General features: G+C 41.3%; 1 protein-coding gene across 1 annotated transcript in view; it reads right to left on the bottom strand.

Annotated features, from left to right (window-relative positions):
* fam135b (family with sequence similarity 135 member B) overlaps positions 1-25,688 on the bottom strand; it is a 56,100-nt gene that overhangs the window by 15,888 nt on the left and 14,524 nt on the right. Inside the window, exons 4-13 of the mRNA XM_005752759.1 lie at positions 22,209-22,348; positions 17,642-17,712; positions 16,703-16,876; positions 15,972-16,098; positions 12,306-12,465; positions 11,586-11,635; positions 7,506-7,661; positions 3,312-3,385; positions 3,077-3,231; positions 1,012-2,971 (exon numbers count right to left, since the gene is read on the bottom strand). Coding sequence (XP_005752816.1) covers positions 1,012-2,971; positions 3,077-3,231; positions 3,312-3,385; positions 7,506-7,661; positions 11,586-11,635; positions 12,306-12,465; positions 15,972-16,098; positions 16,703-16,876; positions 17,642-17,712; positions 22,209-22,348 — 3,067 coding nt within the window. The remainder of the gene's footprint in view (positions 1-1,011; positions 2,972-3,076; positions 3,232-3,311; positions 3,386-7,505; positions 7,662-11,585; positions 11,636-12,305; positions 12,466-15,971; positions 16,099-16,702; positions 16,877-17,641; positions 17,713-22,208; positions 22,349-25,688) is intronic.

Raw genomic sequence — 25,688 nt, 5'->3', positions numbered from 1 at the left:
CAAGAGTGATACCATATATGCCCCATAGCTGCAGAAAAGGCTAACATTGTTATCTTTTTACAAAAAACCAGCTGAACATGAGAGGTTTTTGGACAAATTTTGTGTTCTCCATTCTTTAAGCACCGGTTTGAGCACCGTTTGAGCACCAGCACCGTTTCAAAAGTACCGATTTGGCACCGGTATCGGATAAAACCTAAACGATACCCATCCCTAGTGGTAACCATAATCCTAACCCTCGTCCTACCCTAAAACAGTTTTTAGAAAAAGGTAAAAGATGCCTTTATTTGAATAAATATGAATAGTTTTCAGTGTGTCCGTTTTTTTTTTTCTTGATTCCCTCATTGCCAGAACTTGAGGGAACACATAAAAAAAACATATATGAACACATAAAAAAAACATATATGACAAATTCCCACTGATTATGGTTAGGTTGGGATTAGAGTTGGTGTTGCCAGTGATGTCAACTCAGACCTCAGAGTTTTAAGATCTTCAGATTGAAAATATACTTGTACTTCTTTAAGTAGGCGGTTGTTGATTCTCTTGCTTGTTCTGCAAACCAAAGTGCAGCATAAGTCTTGTCTCTTTGTTAGCACACACTGGCATTGTATGTGTGTCATTCTTTGTGTATTTCTGCTTTTTCCCATATTCCCATATATATTCCCATATATTATTTGTTTGCTTTGGGAAAAGTTATTTTACTTTGCAGTGCAAAGAGAATTGAGCACATTTCAATGAGACATTATATATTAGCTAAGCTAGCAAGCATTGCTAGGCCTGCCGGCTTAGCTAATGCATTTAATTTTTCATTTCTAAAGGTTACTGCTTGGTAAATACCACAAGAAAGTTGTATATGCTTATAGATCTTAAAACTCTGTGTAAATTGGATGTGATTTGCACTTTAAAATATCTTTTTTGTATTGAGCAGCAACACAAAAGTAAGTAGTAAGTGTACTAATAAACTTAGCGGGATACAAAGAGGTAGAATGCCTGTTAGGAAAAAGAAAAACTCACTTCAGCATTCGTTCATTTGTCTCTTCATCCATGTTCAGGGGACTGAGTGAAGATGAGGAGATGATACCGAAGGAGCCCAGAGGCTGATGGGTGATAGGTGAGGTAGTCTGACGAGTGGACATTCCACTGATAGATGGAGAGTCTCTCAGGACGGATGAAAATGGGAGGCAGGTTGGGGCACAGGAGACTGACATGTTCACCACCTCCACCATCTTCTTGTTCACAAAGGCTAGTCCTGAGTTAGGGATCTTGGTGGCCTTCGATTGGCAGTCCAAAGGTGCTTTCTCACAGCTCGATACTCCATTTACATCAGCAGGTGACACTATCTCTCTGTTTGTCACACCCAAGGGGTCACTTGGCCTCTGAGTGGTGCTGTTACTGTTGGGCAGATCACTGAAGCATGAAGGTTTTATAAGTATCTGTGAGGGATCTAGACATTCATGTTTCTCAGGCCCGAATAGTTGGGTCTGATGGAAACTTTGGCACTCATCTCCCGTGTTAATCCTCTCCTGATCTGTTGCACTTTCATGCACACATGGTTTGTTTCCACAGCTGCAGGGCTCTGTTTCCGATTCAACGACAAAGATATTCTTCACTGAGGTTACTCCACTGATGTGTGTTTGATTGTTCGTATTCTCCCTCTGGCTGCCAATAACAGCACTTTCCTTGACATGAGGGCTTTCTGCAGACTCTTGTAAAAGTAATACTTCAGAAACACTGCTTGACGCTGACTTTATCCTGTATGTCTCTGACAGGTACTGTGGAGAGTTTGACTTTTCAGAGGTCCCATTCTCCTTGACAATATGGCCAGGATTTGATGATGAACTCATGTCTAATGGAGATAATTCTGACTGTCCAGAATCCAGGTTGCTGTACAAAGAACAGTTTGTCCTACATGAATCTTCATGTTGTACTAAGCTCTTGCAATCTGTTTCCTGGTTGAGCAGCATATGGCCATCCTCTACATCTTCTGGGCTACTTATCTGCGGCGCAGAAACAGACTTGGTCAGCTTGCTTAGCTGCCTCTGATGCTGATCCTCCTCATAGGGCAAAGAACTAATTGATGTAAGTGAAGCCTGTATACCTCCACTTGGAAGGCTGCCGTTGCTCTCCATCTGCAGGCCTTCCAGATAGCTGCGGTGCACCGGATGATTTAACACTATTTGCTGTGGGATCTCCCGTTCGCTGGAAAAGTCCAGAGGGGGTCGTCCTCGCAGTGCGGCTTCCACTGGCCACGCTACAGAGCTGGGCTCACTCTCGATACCAGAGTCTGAAATAACAGAGGACGAGCGCTTCATGACCTTGGTGCCGACCAAACCTCCGCGATGAGTCGTCTCTTTTCTGAGCTCACCCGGAAAGAGTGGTATTACTGGACAGCCAGCGGGTACACTGATAGGAGGGACATCCTCACTTTCATCATCCACTGAGTGATTTAAAGGCATGGCAATGTCAGGCTGCTCTTCAGTTTTTTCATTCTCTATTGCTTTGCTGTGGTTTGTGGCATCACAAAGTTGGGCAATTACTTCTGTTACAGGATGAGAAGACTTGTCACTGTTGTCTGCAGAATCTGTGAGGGGACTAAAGCTTGAGGAGGGAGCCAAAAGTGCCTCTCCTCTACAAGGATCACATGACTTATTTGCAACGTAGATCTCTCCTGAACTATAGCTCTCCTTATTTTGGTTGTGATTTTCTGCTGCTTCCGTCAAGTTTTCCTTCACTGCCGCGGAAAGTTCAGTTCTGCCCTCAGTAGGAATGATGTTCTGGGTACATCTGGTGTCGCTCTTATTCTGGTCTGCTGTGAGCGAGACATACAAGGGCAGGTCCGTGCATTCACTACCCAGAGAGTCATTGGGTACTGCTGGTGATACGGCTTCTTGGCTGCTTTCGAGAATCCTCTTGGCAAGATCTAAGTTGGTTTGTTCATCAGCAGTTGCAGGCATTGGCACATGTGATGTGTACTCTGGAAAGACAAAGAAATTCAGTTTGTAGAACAAGAGTTTGGTCCTGAGACAATACGTAATGATATGTTAATAGCAGGTAGCAGAAAATATATATTTTGTAGTACGTGTTTGAGGAGACTCCACGTATCTGTCCTCAAAGATGATAGGCAGGCTGTTCCAGTCTCCATCGATGTCCAGGCACTCAACAGGTAAAGGAGGCATTTTGGTCAAGTAGTCTGAGCTCCGTACTTCTGCAGCTATCTGGCTGTGTCTATTGATTCTAAATCAGGACAATTCAAGATTAAATATTATACTTCTTTGCACTCACAGAATGAGCTTTCTGACAGGGGTGGTACTTACAATTCCTCTTGAAATGTCAGAGATATCTCTTTGTGGTGCTCGGTGAAAAAGTAAGCCTCAGAGAACCTCCTGACCTTGTGTTTCCAAAGACATACAAACAAATTAATTTTGATAAGAGCCTCAGTCTCAGTCTCAGATCACTGGCAAACATATGGTTGGGTTCGATTTCTTGGTTCAATAAGCAAGAAAAATTTACCAAGTATTTGATGAGCACAAAAAACAGACAAAAAAGCTTGAGAGCTACTCCACTGTGTAGCACATTTTCATATTAAACAGCCCAGTGATTTAATAGAAACTGCAGGGGAAATCATATTAGATTGCTCAGCAAGCTTTAGGATATAGAGGTCCAGAATGGCATTTATAATTTGAATGATTCCTTTTGAAACACTCAAAGCTCACAAATAGTCAAGTGCATCAGCAATGAGACTAAACATAGTCTAAATGTGGACTCAGAGAGGGAGCAGCAAGCCTGCTGTGTTAATGGCAACAGGTTTGATGCATTTTACACAAGATTGGAAATTAGTGTATTCAATATTTAACAACAGAATAAATTATGTACATGGAAAAAAGGACAACTTGATTTAATGGGACATGACTGATCAGGGGTTCATGATATGAAATTACATCATTTAAACCTTTGTCTCTGATCTTACACATATTCAGTAAGCATAGCTGGACTGGCCATCGGGCATACTGGGTATTTGCCCGGTATGCCCCCCGGTATTCCACAGAGGCCAGCAGGTGGATGAGGGAAAGGGGAGGCAGGAGGAGCAGAGACCTGAGGCGGCCGCCGGTCTGAGTGTCAGGTGAACTAAAATTCAGGTAAGAAGTTATAACCTGCAGTCTATCTGGGTCAGATATAAACAGAGTTTAGGTGGAGTTTTATTTTCGTTGTGCTGACTTTTTACAGTCAGCTACAATAATAATACTGCGTACTAGCTAGCATAATGGAGTTTCTATACAGCTGGGTGGGTGCTATGATGTTACTGATAGTGAACTTTATTTTATTCATAAGGTTAGTTAGTAGAGTTGCCAACCGTCCCGTAAAAAACGGAATCGTCTCATATTCAGGGAAAATATTACGTGTTTCGTATTGAGCTGAGAAGGAACACAGTTTGTCCCGAACTTCAGCTAGAATGGAAAAGACACAAAGCTGGAGTTATTCTGTGTCTTTGCTGCAGAGCTGCCTCTTGTTTGCTCATTCTCTCCTCTCTCTCTCCTGTTGTTATTTCAATCATGAAACTGATCAATGATCAGCTGATCGGCTTTTCTGTCTCAAGTCCCGCCTCTTTTGTTTGTTTATCGCACACTTTGCGCCAGAAAGAGGAAACCAGCGGATGTCGCGCTAAACAACAGCAGCACGTTTACGCTTGATCAACTGTTGTTAGAATTTATTTAATATTAATTTCTAGTATCAGCTGATGTTTGCTGGAGCCACAGCTGTAAAAGCTGCTGGTCATGACATCGGTTTGGATATGTGGTGAGAGGGAAACATGAAAATGAAACCAGGAGATGTCCTTACTGAATCATCAGAGCTGAACAGGTGATTGGAGAAACAGTAGGGGTGCAACGATACTCATATCGGTATTGAACCGTTCGATACACTGCTTTCGGTTCGGTACGCATATGTATCGAACAATACAAAATCTTTTAATTTATTTTATCAACTTTTCTTCTAACGATGCTGTCTGTGTTGAGCGCTCAGTGGAACTGTGTTCGACTGCGATCGTGGCTCAAGAGTTTGGAGTTTGCTTGTAATCAGAAGGTTGCCGGTTCGAGCCCCGGCTTGGACAGTCTCGCTCGTTGTGTCCTTGGGCAAGACACTTCACCCGCTGCCTACTGGTGGTGGTCAGAGGGCCCGGTGGTGCCAGTGTGCCCCAGGGTGGCTGTGGCTACAATGTAGCTGCCATCACCAGTGTGTGAATGGGTGGATGACTGGATGTGTAAAGCGCTTTGGGGTCCTTAGGGACTCGTAAAGTGCTAAACAAATACAGGCCATTTACCATTTTACCATTTTACTCCGCCTAGGCTGCACTGTCGAGTGCAGATCCACTGAGCGCAGTGCAAGCTAGCAAGACAGAAGTTAAGCTCGTTACAACATGGCAATTGCCTCAACTGTACTTTTGAGTTAAAATATGTGTTTATAATTTTAATAAATGACAAATTAAAAAAGGCATGAACATTTTTTTTGTATTGAAAAAATATAAAATAATATCGAACAGTTACACCAAAGTATCGAACGAACTGTGAATTTTGTGTATCGTTGCACCCCTCAGAAACAGGTTTACCTTTTAGGTGACATGAATGAGTTGAAGGGAAGTTATGGACTGTTTCTGAGAGACAAATAACACCAGGATCCTTTTCTAAGTAGCTGACAGCTGGTAACTGTGCAGCGGCGGGTCTAGCAAAGTTTTGGCAGGTGGCCAGGTAGGGCATTAACATTTAAAATGTTTTGCTTTTAATGAATAATTATCTGAATCTTACAACCAAAGTTTTGACCTGATGTAACATGTATAGAAATCATACATATACCAACAAGACAGTGCATATCACTGTCACAACAGCGTTTATTTCCATTCAAAGGCTTTATGGCTTTTCCTATAATACCTTGTCTCTAGTCAAAATGCCCGGGCAGATTTTTTTGTCCCAGTCCAGCCCTGTCAGTAAGCTAAGCACAGACTTTTCATGCTCCTTACTCACCTGCGATCAAATCTTCTGTTTGAGAAAGTCAACTAGGCTTAAGGGCAGGGGAGGGAGAGCTTATAAGGCTTATTTAGACAGAGGATGAACTGAGGGTCCGTATGGATGTATAATAATAAATTTAAATCATGTGCAGTTACTCTAGAAGAATCCAAGAATAAATATGCAGAGCTGGAATTGAGAACAAAGCTCCCCTTTTAAAGACTGACTTGGCTGCCTACGGTATCTTATTATCTTCATGTATTTAAACAGACATTGATGTCATGGGATCAGATGTATTTCCAATACCAAACTTTAAGGAGACAGTAACATGTATATTCTTTTTACAGAACTTTATGCACTCCTGTGAAAAACTAAGTACACCTCATTCAGGAGCTTATAGAACCATCTTTACTAGCGGGAATGTGAAGTAATCACTTTCTCTATGACTTTATTAGATTCTAACATCACTGTGGGGGGATTTTTGGCCCACTCATCTTTACAACACCGTGTTGGTAGGGTGCAGGTTGACTTTGGAAGTCAAGAAAAGGAAGCAAGTGAAGGCAGGAACAGGGATTAAATATTGGAAGTTGAAGAAGGAGCAAAGCACAAAAACTGGTCCTGGGTGGTAGGGAAGATTTGCCAGATATCTGGGAAGAAGGTGTTGAAGGTTAAGGATGTGGGTGATGATCAGTGAACAGAGAGCAGCCAGTATTGGTAGTAGTAGAAGAAGAAGATGATAAACAGTAGGTAGAAGGTCTGATCTGATTGATGGATTTTTCAAGTCTTGAGGTTTGCTAAGATGCAACCAAAGTCGCTGCCATGTTCTTTTTAGGGAGACGATACTTTCTCCTGGCAGCTCTTCCTAAAAAGTAATTTTTGTAATATCTCTGAGCTTTGCTTGAGGTAATCTTGGGATGAATTTGCTGGGATGTCCACCCCTGGGAGGACTGTGTCACCCTGCTTTTACAGAGGTCAGTCCTTTTTGGGACGATCACTTAATCAGTAGCACTTGGCTCCTACTTAACCTCCAAATTGGAAGCAATAAGGCTTTACTTCATTTTTTACGAGTGCGCATTGAGTCCTGTGAAAGCGCTGTATCAAAACTATCTTCATGATGGACAAATTTAACAGTACTTTCTATAGGTAATCATCCGAACTTTTTTAGTGCATAACAGTTATTGATGCTTGATTGGGCTTAACTTTGACATGTTTTTCCTCATCAATGTGAAAGTTAGTTTGATTCTTCTTAGACAGACTGTTCAGTATCATGTTACTTTCTGAAAACTGGTGACAACATGCCTTTAAGGAGCTGCTTTCAGAGACAAAATGTCAATGCTTATGAAACATGTTTTATTGTTCTGTGGTATTCTTGCATTTTAGCGTGGGTGGATCACAATCACTATATTTAAACATATCGGCACCAGGGCCTAATAAAGGCTCAGCACCTCAGAGAGGCAAATGATGACGTTTGAACATTGTATAAGCCTGCCTTTGATGGAGCTGAACTCTCACCCTGAGCGTGTGGTGCTCCTGGGCCAGATAGGACAGGATGTGGGGGTTGAACACAGCGGCCTCCAGGAAGCAGCTCCACAGAGCAGCCAGCTGGAAGCAGAGCTGGCTGACGTCCCTGCTGATCTGCTCCGCCACCTTCTCGTGGCCTTCTTGCAGCTGAAAAGAAAAACGCAGTCCTGTAATATTTAGCTGAAAGTGTTGCATTTCAAAGAACTTCCAGAATAAAGCATGCACAAATCCAAGGCTGGGTGATTGTCCTGCTCACATATTTATACCTACAAAGAAAACAGTGTCTACAATCTGTCTGATATGAAAATGACTGTGGGCGGATTATTAATATGAAATTTATGTCCAAGTATGGAGTGGCAGTTTGCCTACACAGCGAAGAATTGTCAGATCCTAGATTGACTGGTTGGCAGCTGCTCACCTAAGCACTAATCATGACCATTTTTACTGGTATCATCTAATAGCTTCATTATACTGAAAAGCTCCGGCCTCATAAACAGATTTTATTAAATGCCCCAACATATTCTGATTAAGGCACATATCAATGCACACTGAGATGCCAGAAAAACACAGAAATTAAAACCAAATGCAGAAAAACAACCAGGGTAAAAGCACTTTAGTAGTAACAAACAGAGAGGGAAAGGAGTGAGACGGAGATCACACAACAAGCTGACAAAGACTGAAGTAGAAAACCAACTAATTGCACACAGCATGGAGAATAATAATAACAGGTGAACGCCATCAGGACAACAACAATGACGGGACAAAAAAATGAGGGAACTAAAACACTTCCTTTTTTTCAGCTAAACTAAAGGAAGTAAAATGAAATAAGTAGAAATGAAATAAGAATAGATTCCCGCACATAAACATAAAGATCACGAGAGCCTGAACTCTCTTAGTCAAGCTTTCATGTCATTTCTTTAAGGAGCCTTCAGGAATAGTTCTCCAGGATTCACTCTTCTTTGGATGTTGGCTGCTTTATGCTTTTTGGTCAAGATGAACACTGCACACTGTTAAATAGACTGGTTCTTATATAGCGCTTTTCTACTCTCCCGGAGTACTCAAAGCACTCTATACAACACGCCACATTCACCCCATACACACCCATTCACACAAGCACTATGAGAGCTTTCTAACTATCATTCATACTCTGATGGATGCATTGGAGAGCAAGTCGGTTAGTACAACACGAGGATATTTGTCATGCCAACTGGGCGAGCCAGGGGTCGAACCACCAACCTTCCAATCAGCAGCTGACCTGCGCTACCTCCTGAGCTATAGCCACACCAACACTGTTTCAGCAATGTTGAGGTCCGGGCTCTGGAGAGGCCTGTCTATGACTGATAATGTTCCACTGTGTCTATGTTTTTACTGCAGTGTGTTTGGGGTCATTGTCAAGCTAAAAAAAAAGCTGTTGCCAATCAGAACTCCAGTTGTATCTGTATATCTCTCATGACCCACTCAATGATTTGAACCCCAAACTTATAACCACTACTTATACTATCACCACCCTTCCACAGAGTCCTTTTCTGATCAGTCTTCGGATTTTTTCCTAAATCAGATACTGTTCATCTGATTTATATATCATTAGGTCTGCTACATCTTATTTTGTCCGACACTTGCTCAGTTACCTCCAATTTTTTAAGAGCACATTGCACACCATGATGAGATACGCCAAGTTTTTGACTAATAGCTCTTTGAGAATCACCTCACTGGCGTAAAAATACTATTTTATAAGTTGTCTTTGGCATTTTTTGCAGATTCATCTAAACACATGGAAGCAAATCGTGATTTTTTTCACAGGCTGCTCGTAACAAAGTGCCTATAGATAGTAAAAGTCTTTCTTTGCTAAGTTTCTGTTATGTGCGGTGAGAACACTGGCTCATCCTGTACTTGATTGCTTGATAGTTCATAGGTCAGTGTTGAGTGACTTAATAAATGGTCAGTGAGAAGGAGTGGACTAAAAATGTTGAGTTAGAATGTCTAGAAAACTTTTGCTCCAGATCACTTTAAAAATTAACACGTTTGATTCCTTAGAGGCACATAACAATATAAAGAAATAACTTTTTTAATGTGAATCTATTCTTAGCATGCTGGTGCTTTTTTGTATTAGAATAGAAACAAACAGGAAACAGCAGGTACTATGGACTAGTGACATATCAAAGTGAAAAGTGACAGAGGCTGCTTTGTTGGTTAGACTCTAAAAAAGTAATGTTTTCTTACATAGAGCTCTATAATAAAGTATTTTTGTTATTGTCAGTGTGTGCTCTGCATTGATGAGGTTAAAAATAAAATAGCGTTATGTCAGTAATTCACATACAAGTAATGGTTTGATTGATTGTTGAGTTTAATTATTTTTACTTATAGATTAACCTGCATTTTTCCTACTTTTTGTGTAATAAAATATTTATAAAGAGACAATAAGATGAGATACAGTGGGGCAAAAAAGTATTTAGTCAGCCACCGATTGTGCAAGTTCCCCCACCTAAAATGATGACAGAGGTCAGTAATTTGCACCAGAGGTACACTTCAACTGTGAGAGACAGAATGTGAAAAAAAAAATCCATGAATTCACATGGTAGGATTTGTAAAGAATTTATTCGTAAATTAGGGTGGAAAATAAGTATTTGGTCACCTCAAACAAGGAAAATCTCTGGCTCTCACAGACCTGTAACGTCTTCTGTAAGAAGCTTTTCTGTCCCCCACTCGTTACCTGTATGAATGGCACCTGTTTGAACTCATCATCTGTATAAAAGACACCTGTCCACAGCCTCAAACAGTCAGACTCCAAACTCCGCCATGGCCAAGACCAAAGAGCTTTCGAAGGACACCAGGAAAAGTATTGTAGACCTGCACCAGACTGGGAAGAGTGAATCTACAATAGGCAAGCAGCTTGGTGTGAAAAAATCAACTGTGGGAGCAATCATCAGAAAATGGAAGACATACAAGACCACTGATAATCTCCCACGATCTGGGGCTCCACGCAAGATCTCATCCCGTGGGGTCAAAATGATCATGAGAACGGTGAGCAAAGATCCCAGAACCACACGGGGGGACCTGGTGAATGACCTGCAGAGAGCTGGGACCAAAGTAACAAAGGTCACCATCAGTAACACACTACAACGGCAGGGAATCAAATCCCGCAGTGCCAGACGTGTTCCGCTGCTGAAGCCAGTGCATGTCCAGGCCCGTCTGAAGTTTGCCAGAGAGCACATGGATGATACAGCAGAGGATTGGGAGAATGTCATGTGGTCAGATGAAACCAAAGTAGAACTTTTTGGTATAAACTCAACTCGTCGTGTTTGGAGGAAGAAGAATACTGAGTTGCATCCCAAGAACACCATACCTACTGTGAAGCATGGGGGTGGAAACATCATGCTATGGGGCTGTTTTTCTGCCAAGGGGACAGGACGACTGATCCGTGTTAAGGACAGAATGAATGGGACCATGTATCGTGAGATTTTGAGCCAAAACCTCCTTCCATCAGTGAGAACTTTGAAGATGAAACGAGGCTGGGTCTTCCAACATGACAATGATCCAAAACACACCGCCCGGGCAACAAAGGAGTGGCTCCGTAAGAAGCATTTGAAAGTCCTGGAGTGGCCTAGCCAGTCTCCAGACCTCAACCCCATAGAAAATCTGTGGCGGGAGTTGAAAGTCCGTGTTGCTCGGCGACAGCCCCAAAACATCACTGCTCTCGAGGAGATCTGCATGGAGGAATGGGCCAAAATACCAGCTACTGTGTGTGCAAACCTAGTAAAGACCTATAGTAAACGTTTGACCTCTGTTATTGCCAACAAAGGTTATGTTACAAAGTATTGAGTTGTATTTTTGTTATTGACCAAATACTTATTTTCCACCCTGATTTACCAATAAATTCTTTACAAATCCTACCATGTGGATTCATGGATTTTTTTTTCACATTCTGTCTCTCACAGTTGAAGTGTACCTCTGGTGCAAATTACTGACCTCTGTCATCATTTTAGGTGGGGGAACTTGCACAATCGGTGGCCGACTAAATACTTTTTTGCCCCACTGTATGTTTGTTACTATCATACAAAGACATGAACTTACCTGTAGCTCTATTGTCAGCTGATTTAGCGTTTCTTCTACAGGCGACACATCTGTGGGAATAAAGATATTTGGGGAGTTTTAACTTTCGTTATCCTGTGACAGGGGGTCATACACACATATAGTTTGAAAATCTTATAAAACAAGTTAAGCATATGTGCACAGTTTTAGATATAGACAAGCTGAAGTGAAGGGAACAGAAATGGCTTGTTTTACTGAGCGGCTAAGAGGCTGCGCGAAGCCCCGTCTAAAAGGGCAAATACGGAAACATTTACATTCACTGCTTAAGACCATGTGATCAAACTGTGTTCAGGAAACTGGAGGTTACAATTAGCATGCTTGTACTCCACTACATATATACGAAGTTAAGGTTTTAGCGGAAATATAGTGTCACTGTACCAGAGTCGGAAAAAGGTTTACAGAATACACAACAAGTACTCTAAGTACATCAAATAATAGCAGCACTTATAGTTTAGTTTTCAGTACAGGTAAACTGTTTAATGTTAGTCCTCTATTTCTATTGGGCTGATTTTAAATTACTTTCTGACAAGGTCATTAAAATAATACTTTTTCTACAGTTTTAATCATATTTTTTTAATAATTTACATAGTCGTAAAAAAAAAAACAGTTCCTGCATCATTAAAATGTTCCAATATGTTATTTTCAGATCTCACTAGACTTTTAATGAAGAAACAGGTCCAAGGCTTTCTATATATGTGCCACCTGATTCCAGAGGAATCTGCTGCAGCTGTGGGATCTCCTTCATGAGTGCTGTGTAGTACGTGTGCAGGCCTCTGTGTGCCACCAACAGGAGGCGACAGAGTCGCCGGTGCCACGTATGAGCTCTCTGCAGGCAGTTTTCACTGGGCACATAAAAACTTCCCTGAGGAGAAGGACAGAGGAAATGTCAGCTACTGTGTAGGTCACAAGTCACCTCTCAAGTACAATGTCCTCTTTTAATGACAAACATGTACACATACTTGAACTTAACAGGCTCTACTATAGCCTGGTTTGAAGGTTTGTTGCTCTGCCCTCTTAGTAATAGAAGCTTACTTTTGCAGTCACAATAACTCCTTGGAAGATCTGATACAATAAAACAAATGCCTCTTAAACACAGCTAGCTGTGAGCTGCAAAAGCAGATCAAGACATTTATGTGGCACATGTGGATGTATGGCAGCCCTTTAGGGCCTTCAGAGGTCCCAGGTGTGGGAACTTGGCCCAAGAAGCAAAGCACTGTTTGGAGAATAGTCTTTTTAAAATCAGTGCAACAATCTGTATGAAATAGTATTTAACTATGCTTCACATTACATCCACTGAACTAGAATCAAACGTCCAAACACAGGTCCTTTGTTTGTGCCTGTAGGTAGATATGGTTTTGAGTAGATGAGTCATCCCCCAAATAGTGCCCAAAAAATTGCATCTGCGTCAGGAAAGCACCACCATCAGTTTGGTAGCTGGTGTAGAAAAGTTATTTTTCATACCATGTTATTTTGCACTTCATCCAAAAGAAGAAAACTGAAACTCAGAATGTAAAGGGTGCGAGTCATCAAGTATAACAAAAACAACTAACCCCTGTCAGTGTCTGCTGTGGCTCACTCATCTGCCTGCCAGCCCATTTACCACTGAGTGTTTCTTTCTTACATAAATAAGTGTTTGCTAAAATGTAGGTGAAAAGCTGCTTGACGAGGAACCAGCACATAAAAAGAGAAATAATAAAAACAACAAGATCTGGTAGCTCAAGTACAAACCTCTGCTTTCTGATCATGGGCTGTAATATGGGCCTTTGTTCCAGCAGATGGCTCTCTAACAATGAAAGACGGGCTCTAGCTGTGCTTCACCAAAGCCGTTAATAGCATTTGCTGGCACTGTGCAACCAACTACAAATCACCAAAGCCTTGAAGTCTTCTAGAAGAGACAGTGGTCCAAAAAGACTGTATCACTTTAGACGTGAGTCATCACAGTATGCCTACAACCATCCATGGTCCCTGACCCCAAACACTCATCAGAGTTCTTCCCACCCAGTGCCGAGATTTTTGGCTGCCTCTGTGGAGCGTAGAGCTCCAAAAGGCATGTGATGCCTGAGTATCAGGACATACTGTAATTTCCCTCGAGCTAGTAAAGTTGCCGGCCCTATCATCATACCTGTGCACACTCTGTAATTGCTCCAGTGGAGTATACCCGAACCAGGAAGGAACACCTGTATGTTTACATCCATAATTCTCTTTAGCTTTATAGAGGCCCGCTGGGAACAGTCTGTAAGCGAGGTGCACCGAAAAATAGCTTTTTCCCCCCTATAAACTAGTCATTATCCTAAAAGCACAGTTTCTCTGCGCACTAACAATGGTTAAAATCTGCCACAGTTCACCTGATGTCGATTTCTGCTTCTGTTTGCTGCTTGTTTATGGCTATGGAGCCGTTTACTTCTGAAGCATGCAGGTAGCGTTTCATTCCACAAAGAAACACCACATTTTAAAAAGTCTTATCTTACAGCAGAAGCACAAGATTTAGATAAAATGACACATGTTAAGGGGGAAAGTGCTTGAAACTGAAGCGTAGCCGCAGGTAAAAAGCTGTAAATAAATAAAGGTGAAAGAGTCTGCAGCGTTGTGCGCAGCTTTCACCTGCAGCTATGTGGTACGTGGCGCTTGCAAGCACAACTCATTACTGTGATCAAACGGAACCCCCCCGCTTGGCTAAACGCTGAGCTTATTAAAGCGCCCAGCCAGGGGTGGGAGTAAAAACCGGGAGGAGGAGAGGCAAGGTGGCGTGGGGGCCTGGGAGCTCATTAGGATTTACTGTGCAGACCGTGACGTTCACGGAGACCTGAGAGATGCATGTTATAAAACCTGAGGAAAAACTCTTTGTACCTTATGTTGGTGTAATTACCAAATATACACAAGAAAGCTAAACTCGGTAAGGAGCAACAGCCCCAAAATATAATTTTTGGATATGCGGTGATACCTGAAAACAGCAGCAGTGAAACTATCATAGATTCGAGTTGTGTTGGGAGTACACCGCTGCATTGGGTTCTGCAATTCTTGGAAGACTTGAAAAAGGTGACACTTTTTGTTTCCTTTTGTCTGCTCAGTACTGTTTGCTCCGAGTCCAAAGAGTCACGAGGACAGGCTAGCTGCTTGATAGTGCAAAGAGATACTGTGTGGCTCCTTATCTGTAAACTATGCAAACTAGTCTAGACAGGAATCTATGTGAGATTAAAACTATCATTCACCCGTGCTTTCACAGCATTCACTGCATTGTAACATATTGAAATATAAAACATTTTCTTCTAGTTTTAAGAAGTGCATGTAACTTTATACATGAATCTTCCATTTACAGGAGAAATGATGGTAAATAAGTGGCACTGTGTCTCAAATGCACCCACACAGTGGATCGACAAATGCACAAAACCTTTTTATGAGTCTTTTGGAAAAAAGAAATTGCTGGAATCACCACTCTGATTTTTAATGATATCTTTTCACACTGGACCCTCTGATGAGGCCTTTTCGGGCCCGCTTCCCATACGTTTGACACGCCTGCTGCATACTGGTTGTGTCTCCGTACGGCTGCAGATTTCTCACTTTTATCTGCGAGCTGTAGGGCTTGTTAACCAAAGTGCTGCATTCTCTCCTATTGACTGACAGCTAGCTACACACTCACAGAATCAAGGCTAATTACAAAACTAAAGAAAGAAGTTGTTGAGTCACAATAACGAACATGAGTCATGTGTGTCTTTTATCACCTGCTACTATTGAATACAGCTTTTTACTAATATACGCCGAGGTGAATAAAAGGCAATAAAATAAATTTGCTATAGGCCATATATGATCATGATTAGTAATTATGATAGATTATTATTTATTTCATTGTGAATTAAGTGCGCTATAAATAAGCCAGAAGCATGAGAGACAGCACCATCATTTCCAGTGGGAGTTCCTATCAATTCCAGATGCTAAGCCTGGAAGCCCACAAGCCTGGGCAAGCGGCTTCAACAAATAGTATGAAACACCACAGCGCTGCACAGTGATAATCACCACGTTGGCCTCTGGTCTTAAAACCTACAGGATTCTGCATAGTGCCAACAAATGACTGATTCCGAAGGACAGACAAGGTCTGGAATCTGTAATCCAAATCAGGACGACTCCCTTCCCAGCTCAAAATCCCGTTGCTTCTGGATGACATGCCCAAGCAAATCCCGGCTAAATCTGTCGGCCTCTGTCCTAAACCTTTCTGTTTACGTCATCGCTTGGCATTTAGCTGCTCGCTCACAAAAAGAAGAGAACAACCAGCTCAAAGGGAGACATTTGTTTTCAGCTTTGTGAGACAAAATAGGCTTTGACTTTGTGTGACTTTCTATTTGAAAGCAGCTGAACCGCTAAAGGTTAACACACCTCAGAGATGACAGGTTTGCAGTAGCCAGCGCCGAACACGAGGTTCTCTACAGACATGGCGGACGGGTCGTTTGTGCTCTCTGGCGAGCCCTTCCCAAGCCAGGAGCCCTTTCCTGTACGGGCAAAGCTGGAGAGAGGGCAGGGATGACACAACAGGGGCAAAGCATGAATAATGTTTGTGTTGTATTTAGTGTTTGTGACTCTGAAGGAAGACATGAACTGAGAAATAAGAGCAGTGCTGCTGCAATCAGTCAAGTGCTGCAGTAATCTATGTAATGCATGTTGGAACATCGACTATGACACTGACGGCTGAATTCATCAGATGAGTGTTTGGAAAATTATTCATTCAGCTCGCCAAGAGATACATTATATATCATATTATAAGATGTGCCAGCAGTTCAAGCTCACGTTCTCGCCTGCTTGATTGTATGGGTTTCATTTCAGTTAAATTTTTCACTTAAAAAATTAAAACCTGCTCATTGCAGATGGTTGACCTTTTTTCTTGAACACATCTCCAAACAGCATTCAAAGCCATAGATTACAAAATGAATGGCTTATTTATAAAGAAACAAAAATGAATCCAGGCAAAGTTTGGATAACGGATTAGCAGATTGTGCAGTGAAAAGAATAGCTGGGCTCCTGAGATCATACCAAATCAGATACAAATTTGTGTAATGTGAAGATTCGGGGTCTGCAGGATGCGAAACAGTTGCAAGCTTTCCAGACTTTACCTGAGCAGGGGCTGATGTAAGGCAACCAGTGAAGCGTGGATGGAGACAGAAATGACTGACAGGTGGAAATAGTCGAACATGACAGGGACGTGGTGGTGGAGGCCTCTTCGCGGGTGGAAATGGAGGCTGAGGGTCCGACTGCTGATCAAGGGGACAGTCGCTATATCAGCCAACCTGAGGGAGTAAAAACAAAACCCAACTCTTTAAGTGAAAATCGTCCTTTTTTGCCATCGTCCATAATGTTTGCAGCTGTTCCATTAGAATGGCTCATGTAGCAAAGGACAGAATAACTAAACAACATCATTGATGGAAGTACTCAGATGTTTTAATTAGATAATGCTACACTGTTCTCCGTTGGTATATTAAATTAATCAGGAAACACTAATGAAAATATTTACAGTTAAAGTTTTTAATATGACGAATCATAACTGTTATTTATGTTATGAGTAGACTGTTAAAACTAAGCAGAATTTCAATGCCTGCTTTTTTCAGCACTGAAAATGAGAATGAAATAATACATAAAAAATTAAAATCTGATAATCTTTGTATCTGTGCCAGAGAGAGCAGATTAGAAGTGGTTTTATTGCTGATAGTAAAAGTGTGACCCTGGAGCGCCTAAAACTTCACATTAAAAGGAGTGTCTCTTTGTTAAGTGAGTGGGAAATATCAGGGCAACTGCCTTTAGCAAGTACCAGTTTTAAATAACTGGGAAAGCTGCTCACTCATAATCCAATATCAACAATGATGATACAATCTAAATATTTCTTCTTCTTCCTTTTGTCCCAAGCAAACATACAAACCCCTGCAGTCATGGATCGTATGCCGTATATTTGTGATCAGGTGCTTAAAGTGATGTCTAGCAGCCAAATGGGAAAGTCGCTCACTTCACATCTCAAATACACACCAAACACATATTTTCAAAGTGGTTCAGAAACTTACTGCTGCTCATTGTCAGTGAAATGAAGATCCAGCTTCAACTGAAAATCCACCTCACTCAAGGCCTCCTCCACCTGCAAATGGGAACGATAAGGATTGTTGATGCATAAATATTGAAAGACCTTGGGCACAAAAGAATCATAATCATAATCTTTGTATCACAGAACAAACCAAAAAAAACATGTAGACAGGTCAAGTTCAGCTACCTCAACTGGTCCCTGTCTGCCAAGGTGACCACGCCCCTAACTACAGTGTCCAGATGTATACAAATCTGTCCGTCCACACAGTTATTATGGTGGGGAAACTTTCCATAGAAGCCAAATCCCTTTTTACCAGGTTTCTAAACATGCTTTTTTGTAAAATAACATAGAATTGTAACTGCACCTTGCTAATCAAGCTAGTTAGCAATAGCTGATAACCAGAGATGGGCAGTAACGCGTTACCGTAATCTGATTACTTTTTTCAAGCAATGAGTAAAGTAAGGCAAGTATTGCAAAAAAAACTAATTAGATTACTGTCACTTTCCTGTAAGCACACTGCGTTACTGTGTTAGTAGACCATGATTTTGTTTGTGAGAGTGTCTCATGACAATTACGTAAAAGTGTGCGACGTCCGTGACAGCAACAGACGTGTGTAGATCAATAATGGATAATATGGAGAGCGGGAGAGAGTACGACTGTGCAGCGTTTAAAGTATGGACGTACTGACATTACTTTGAGCTTGATTCCGTAAAAAGTGACAAAAACATTAGCATCTGCTGTACACTCAGCGTGGGAAGAAAACTTCTTTCTACAGCAAAAAATTTAACTTCAAATCTGAGCAAGCACCTAGCACGCTGCCACGGGAGTGTGAAATTCACAGAGATCCTCCCACTGACATGACCGCTGCAGCACTGGGCAAACCTCCAGGTGACCATAGATATAAGAGCGACAGGACTTAGTGCCGCTAAAACATTATTTTATGTTATATGCTGGAATATGCAAAAAATAGGTTTAATTATTAAAAAAAGTTCAAGTCAAAGACTGTTTCATATAATTACATTTTTGCTTAATGCAATGTGCATAAAGCTAAAAGATTAAAACTAATAAAACAAGTTTTATTAATAAAACAAGTTTTATTAGTTTTCACTTGATTCAATTTTATATGATGGATTATGCAGAAAAAATAGAATTGGGCTGAAAGGTCTATTGCTTTAGTATGTATTTGGGTTGTGTATCATGTAACTAAGTAATAAAGTAACTATTTACTTCTGAAAATAAATATCAGTAAAGTAATGGGATTACTTTCTTGGAGAAGTAATCGGTAACTAATTACTTTTTTTAAGTAACTTGACCAACACTGCTGATAACACCCAACAGCTTCCATCCTGACACAATGGCGAATGCAAAACTGAGACTTCAGAACGGAAGTGCAACAAATCAGTGCAAGAGGCCGTTGGGTGTTTCACACAGAAGACTAGACTAGTGTTCATATCCAGATTTAAGCAGCACAGGTAGGCTGGTAAAAGTCAACGTATGTAGATTCTGATATTTCACAAAAACATATATTTTTTTATAAATGCCATTTCTAGATGACAGGGTTCATTTAACATGTTCAAAAATCTCCCAGAGGTGGATGTGACAGCTGTAGCCTCAGCTTTCACATTATCTTTGCACTTATCAAACCATACGGCAGCCACTTGTGCTCTGTGGAGAAGGATCTGACTCTCATTTATTTACTGTCACTCACGTGAATGGAGAAATTCGGAATTAATGAAGGGGAACGGCCATCACACGGTACCAACAAGAACATGATGGATTTGCTGCTATTTGGCACAGAAGCTAATGTAACCAACCTTGTTTGCAATTCTGATTTAGCCACTTTAGTGTTCTCTTTGATTAACTGTTTATGTTCTCTGTATTCCGGCATTTATGTCTTTCATGTGGGCTGAAAAAATCAATTACTCTCATGTTCAAAGTGCGGTAGAAAATAAAGGCATAAATCTGAACAACAAAGTGAAAAACGAAAAAGAAAACGATATTAGGAAACTACAAAGCCGGGGCCAAAAATGGATGCAACAGACTCTTCTGAGGATTGGTGTGCAGCGCTGTTAAATTTTAATAGAAGTAGTTCCACTTTTGTAGCGCTTACAGTAAACGTATAAATCCATCTGATATTGATGGTGTGATTGATTAAGAATACATCGGGTGTGCACAGGGGAAATGAGAGGCTATTTTCGTCTGCGCTATCTGTAGCTGTGAACAGCAGATAACCTCCGGAAGGTTAATGAGCGGGGAGCCTTCGGGAGAGCTTACAGATGAAATCTGATATGCCTTTAAGCTCTTCTGTCTCCACACCTCCACAGCAACACCTACGTTTAATGAAAATTTCTAAAATTAGTTATCATGTGAGACAGAAAATCCACATTCTGGCAGAAGCAGGAATCCTTCCACAGTAAACTAGGCGTATACACCACATGTTAGGGAGCAGCTGAGCGACGGTTTAGAGTACTGTCAGCGTGTGAGCTACGGCTATCAAATGCATGATTAGCTTCAAATGAGGCCATCTTAACACTCCCACGTCCCAGCATCAAGCCCGTGTCACCGCTGTCACTGCTGATCAATTTGAGCTCCGGTGGCTCCCACAGGCAAAAACGGGCAGAGTGGATTCTCAGGGTCACGCCCACAGTAAAACAGAACATCAATAACTGTCAGGTAGGTTTACACACCTGATCAGCTGAACTAAATATGGCCGGTCTGGGTGCACAGGCACAGTCTTTCAGTTACATAACATTAATTTCACGGAACGAGTCTACGAGCTCAGTGACCCTCGCAATGGTTGAGTGGTTATTATGATTAGCACAGAATTCCTTTGAAAAAGGCAATTAACCTTTTCCACTGAATAGCTTTTGTTATCTTTCAGGGAACCAAACTCCTGTCAATCATTTCATCACATTTAAAAACCGCTAATGCCTCCGTTAACAAAAAAAACTATAGTGTGTCCACAGACCCTTAAAGAAAGTATTGGAGACAAGTTCTAGGCCTGAAAATGAAAGCCAGCTGTCAAAAAGTTGAAAAGTTCAGTTCTTCTAATATTCCACTTCAGACCTACTCCAAAATAAAATCAGTGCCCATTTAAAAAAATCTGTTACTTACCACTAACTCTTTCTGGAACAGTTCATGCATGTAGCTAACCAATTAGCAGCCATTTAATAGTTAATTTAATATGACCAATGCAATCGCAAAAACAGTTGCTGTGTCTGAGGTCAACTTAGCTTTCAATAAGCTTTATTACATTTTCTGGGTTCATAAACATTTAAGAGGAAGTTCTGAACTGGATTTCCTTTAACGTCTATCCAAGTATCCGGGCTACACTGGTAGCCTCAGAAAATTAGCTAACGGCACCAAAGGGCAAGCCATCAGACTGACCAGTAGTTTCAAAGATTAGAGCTACATTAACTTATAAGCTTTGTTTATTTAAATGCATTTTTATCCCTGTTATAGACATCACATGAAATGTTTACCCAGAACATCAGTGCAAACTTCTAAGAATATGGCAGCTGTAACTGTGATCAGTCTGCAAAAATCACAGATCTGTTGCTGTCTTCATACACAACTACTTCCATTTCAGCCACAGTTCATAGATCTGAAGTAGAAATTCAGAAATTCCTCTGCTGCATGACGACACTTTAATTTCAATTTGCTATACAGTAGCTGCCCGGCAATCTTGTTTTTCAACAGGAATCTATAATCAGAATGCAAACAGTTTATATAAGTTGAGTCGAGTCCCTACCTACGTGTCACTGACAAGACTGAGTCCGATTGAAAGCAACATATCGGCAATCCGTCTGCTTTATTTGCAAACCTTCGCCTTCATCTGGATGAGCGGGACCGCAGTTAGTCTGAGTCGGACTGCAACTGTTTGGAGATAGGTTGCCTCCTGCCAGGTGGCCTGTGCAATCGTCAGGTGAGGGTGTTGCGCACTGACAATTACTTACAATTGGTTCCCAATAGCAAAACAATTTAATGCAACCACTGGGCGCCAATCGATTGTTCCTAATCGCAAGGAGGTTGCTGCCCTATTTTCATTCTACAGTCAATGATGCTTTATACATCTTAAGCTCTGTTAGACAAACCTTACAAGTCAATGTTTCCAGAAAGTACATCTTTGCAAATTGAGCTGTCTTTGGCCAAAGAAATAGAACGGCTCCAACACCCCTGCTTTAAATCTATACAGCTATAGACAGATAGACTATATATTTTGCAGGTGTTCAGACTGCAAAATATATAGCACTGTAGTTTTTTATCTTTTATTCCCTGTTGTGTAAAATATCTGCTGTGATTAAGTGGAACGAATGTGTGTGTTCTGAACAAGGAGTATTGTTTGTGTCAGATGATAAAAACAACAAGTGCAGAAGGGAACAGAGAATGATGAAATCCATTAATTACGGGCCATTTAATATGCTGTAAAGCTACAAGTTGCTATGGAATAAATAAAAAAAGCGAGCAAATGGCAATCAATCCACCCCCCCCCCCTTTCAAACTGGATATTTGTCTGTGTGTGTGCAGAAAATGTCACCGGCATGACTCACCCGTTCTCCGTCCAATAGCAGGTGGACTTTGAAGATCATACAGTCATTCACCGCAATCTCCTCGTTTCTGTACAGGATCTGAAATATCCGGCTGAACACGGTGCCGTCGTAAACCCCCGCAGAGCTGAAGCTGCACTCTCCTAATGTGGGACGCAAAAGCACAGTGACAGCAAGTGCAATTAGTATCCACATGATATGATAAGACATAGATCCGATAGACTAAAACAAGCATTAAACACCAATGTTTAACTGATAACAGGAGCTTTCTCAGAGCTCACTGTCATGACTACAAACAAACAAAACATCACTTTATCTTTGCACAGCATCAACAGGTTTGTGAGGACATTTGCACATATTTACAGGCACTCAGAGGCAAGCATCTACGTTTAGCTCTAGAACCAAGTGATAAAATCTGTAAATGAGTTTTGGGCCAAGAACGCTGAAAAAAAAAGAAATCAAGCAGCAAAATGGAAACATAAAAAACTGCAGTTCTTCATGTGATCACTTAGACTGGTTCAGAAAGCAGGTCAGCGCACACTGTTAACAAAAAAAAAAATCTATGAGTAGGTTCCCTCTAAACCTGTATTCACACTGGCTGCGGATGCTAGAGAAAAAACCTTCCTGCAGTTGTATTGATCAGTTCAATTCAGAAGTTCTTCCACAAATAGCGAAGTAGTTGCTGCATGATGGTAATTTAATTGCAAAATCCCACATGTACCTGGCAACGCTCTGTTATATCGGAATACATATTGTAGAATAGAACCAGAGTCACAGGTGAGATGCAGACTGACTCGGGTTGACTGCAACATTGGGTGATCTGTCAGCTTTTATTTGCAGCTACCTCGAAACACCTGAAAAATTGTGATGCAAACAGGAAACAGAGAATGTTCAGTGTCAGTGTAAAAGCTGTTGGTTTCAGCAGTAAGGAACAACATTTACTTTGAAAGGTGAACATTCCCCATTTCATTAATCCATGGACAAATGGCACGTTTCCCATGCAAACTATGGGCAATCGTGGCAGTCTGTTAGCAACCAAAGCAATCACAGTGAGGCTGTTGGTGCAGCAGTCAATTCCGCCCAGGGCCAGCCAACAACCTCCAGAAACTGCTCTGGAGTTTTTCTTAGCCAAGTTACCGCTTGTCTCTAGGCTTGTTTAACTAAAGCAAGGCAAAGCAAACAGCTGTGGGCTGTTTTTCATATTTAGGTCTATCGATGTTGCTCACATCAAGTTCAACTGATAAACTTTAAAGTCCTTTAAACTTCTCGGTGTGGGAATGCAGAGCCAGTAGTACCTTTAAATTCACATATGTTTTCAAGCACAAGGGAAAACTAATAAATTGGATTTTATGTGCAAAACTTAGGTCACACATTTGCCCCCAAAACTCACACGATCTCAGAGGCAGCCCATTGTTTCAACTGCCATCATCGTCCACGTCGCAGCACTTTGGTGTGCGACGCGGTGGCTGTTTACTGTGTGCTACTAGCGCATTTTTCCCTGGCAGCACTGCAGAGCTGCTGTCCAGCTGTGAGCCGTGAGAGGTCTTTGAAATCCCCTGCTGAGGTTGTGCTCTTTTCTGTCTCGGTCTTACTCTCCCTCTCTCTGCAGGCCTCCTCCCGATAATGCTGTCACTACTTGCAGCATCAAGCAGCCCCAGCCAGGGTGACGGATGTGTGGAAGCACGAGTGCTGTCAAAGGCTTGGTGGATGTGTGGCACAGACAGCGTAATCCCTCTGGGGATGTACTTTCTGGGGTAGGAGTTGTTGCGCGGTGTTAGCACGGTCTCCTTACAGTTGCATGAATGTGACTTTGATGTTCTTGTTTTTATTTTGTTTTTGTGTAGGTTTCAAGCTCCTGTTTCAAGACACATAAGCAGATTAGAAACTAGACACCGTGGGCTGTCATTAACATAAATTATCCTCTGTGTCGATTTGACCTGTGAAGGACTCATCGTTTCCCTCGGGAGCCTCCGTGCTTCACAAACGCTGGATTTCTCCCTTCATGTGGCCAGAATCACTAAATCAACAAACTGCACCTGCTGCAGTGGCTACTCTCACACGCTCACAGATATTATACTTCCCTTTCAATGCCTGTTTGTTCTACAGACTTGATTAAATGTTACAATACGTGTCGAGGGACTTTCAGTGATAAGGCCTTGATAAGAACGCAGCTTAACTGAAATAACAGCTTTGACACATCTAGCAGTGCTGTGCACACTTGAGGTGGAAAAAACACTAAACCACCCGTAAAATGCAATATAACAATATTATGAACCCTTCTTTCATAAGATTGAAGATCAGTTAAGATGGAAACTGATAATCGGTGTAACACTGTATTGTTTATAGTTTGTTTATACAGAACTGGCACTAAATTGGCTGTAAGCTATTTGTCATGGCAGTCACATGAGGCTGTAGAAGAAAAGACCTTTAAATATAGTATATAACATTTTTTAAAAGTTGCATTTTCTTACACATTTGGTAGAACACACTCACACACCATATATTATATATATAATATACATTATATATATATACATACATATAATTTAAGACTTACAATATAAATATATTAAACTGTAATTTTGCTGGTATCTAACGCTAATTGATAAAAAATAGTAAAAATAGTAAAAATAGTAATATCATAATCTACTATAATAACACTACTTATTTTAAATGTAAATATTGTCTATGTCTATATGTTAGCCCTGCGACAGACTGGCGACCCTATGACAGCTGGGATAGGCTCCAGCGCCCGCCCCCGCGACCCTGAAAAAGATAGGCTGTAGTGAATGGATGGATGCCTATTCTTAAGGAAATATTAAGCATCATCAATCCCAAGGTATTTTTTTTACTCAGGCCGACAACATCTCAAAATGAAAGTGTTCTTATTTGAAAGTAAAATGACAATATTTTTGATTGAATCAATATCGATGAGAGGGTGGCACATGTTGCCAGCCCCTCCCAGGGAGTTAGATTTACGCCAATTAACTGAAGGAGCCTTTAAAACTCACACAGGCAGTTCAAAACATGTCAACAGGAAGGCTCAAGCTGACCCACATGTTCATTGACAGAATCTGGTAGCTGTAAGCGGCAGTGCTGACCACTGTTCCACCGTGCCATAAACATCTTGGTTTTTTACTCCCAGTTTTGACCAGTTTCTTTGTCTTTTTTCTGGACTAGTCGTCCAGAAATTTGTAAGAAGCTAAACCTACCTGACACAAAATTACCTAGCATCATCAAACTAACTACATATTCACATGCCATCAGAAATCACTCGGTTCTGACACTCTTCTGGTGTACTGTGCTTCTCACAGGTACTGGACTGTTATCACATCCTGCACATTAAAACCTGCTGAAACGCCCTTCAGCTTTAGCCACAGTGCTTCTGTGCTGGAAATAATCAGCTTACAGCCTCTGCTTTGCATCTGCTGTGTTTGTGTGTGTGTGTGTGTGTGTGTGTGTGTGTGTGTGTGTGTGTGTGTG

This window comes from Pundamilia nyererei, unplaced genomic scaffold (assembly GCF_000239375.1).
Source record: "Pundamilia nyererei isolate P.nyererei 1_Seehausen unplaced genomic scaffold, PunNye1.0 scaffold00378, whole genome shotgun sequence".
NCBI lineage: Eukaryota > Metazoa > Chordata > Actinopteri > Cichliformes > Cichlidae > Pundamilia > Pundamilia nyererei.
Note: the sequence above shows the minus strand (reverse complement) of the source record. Positions and strands in the feature narration are given on the sequence as shown.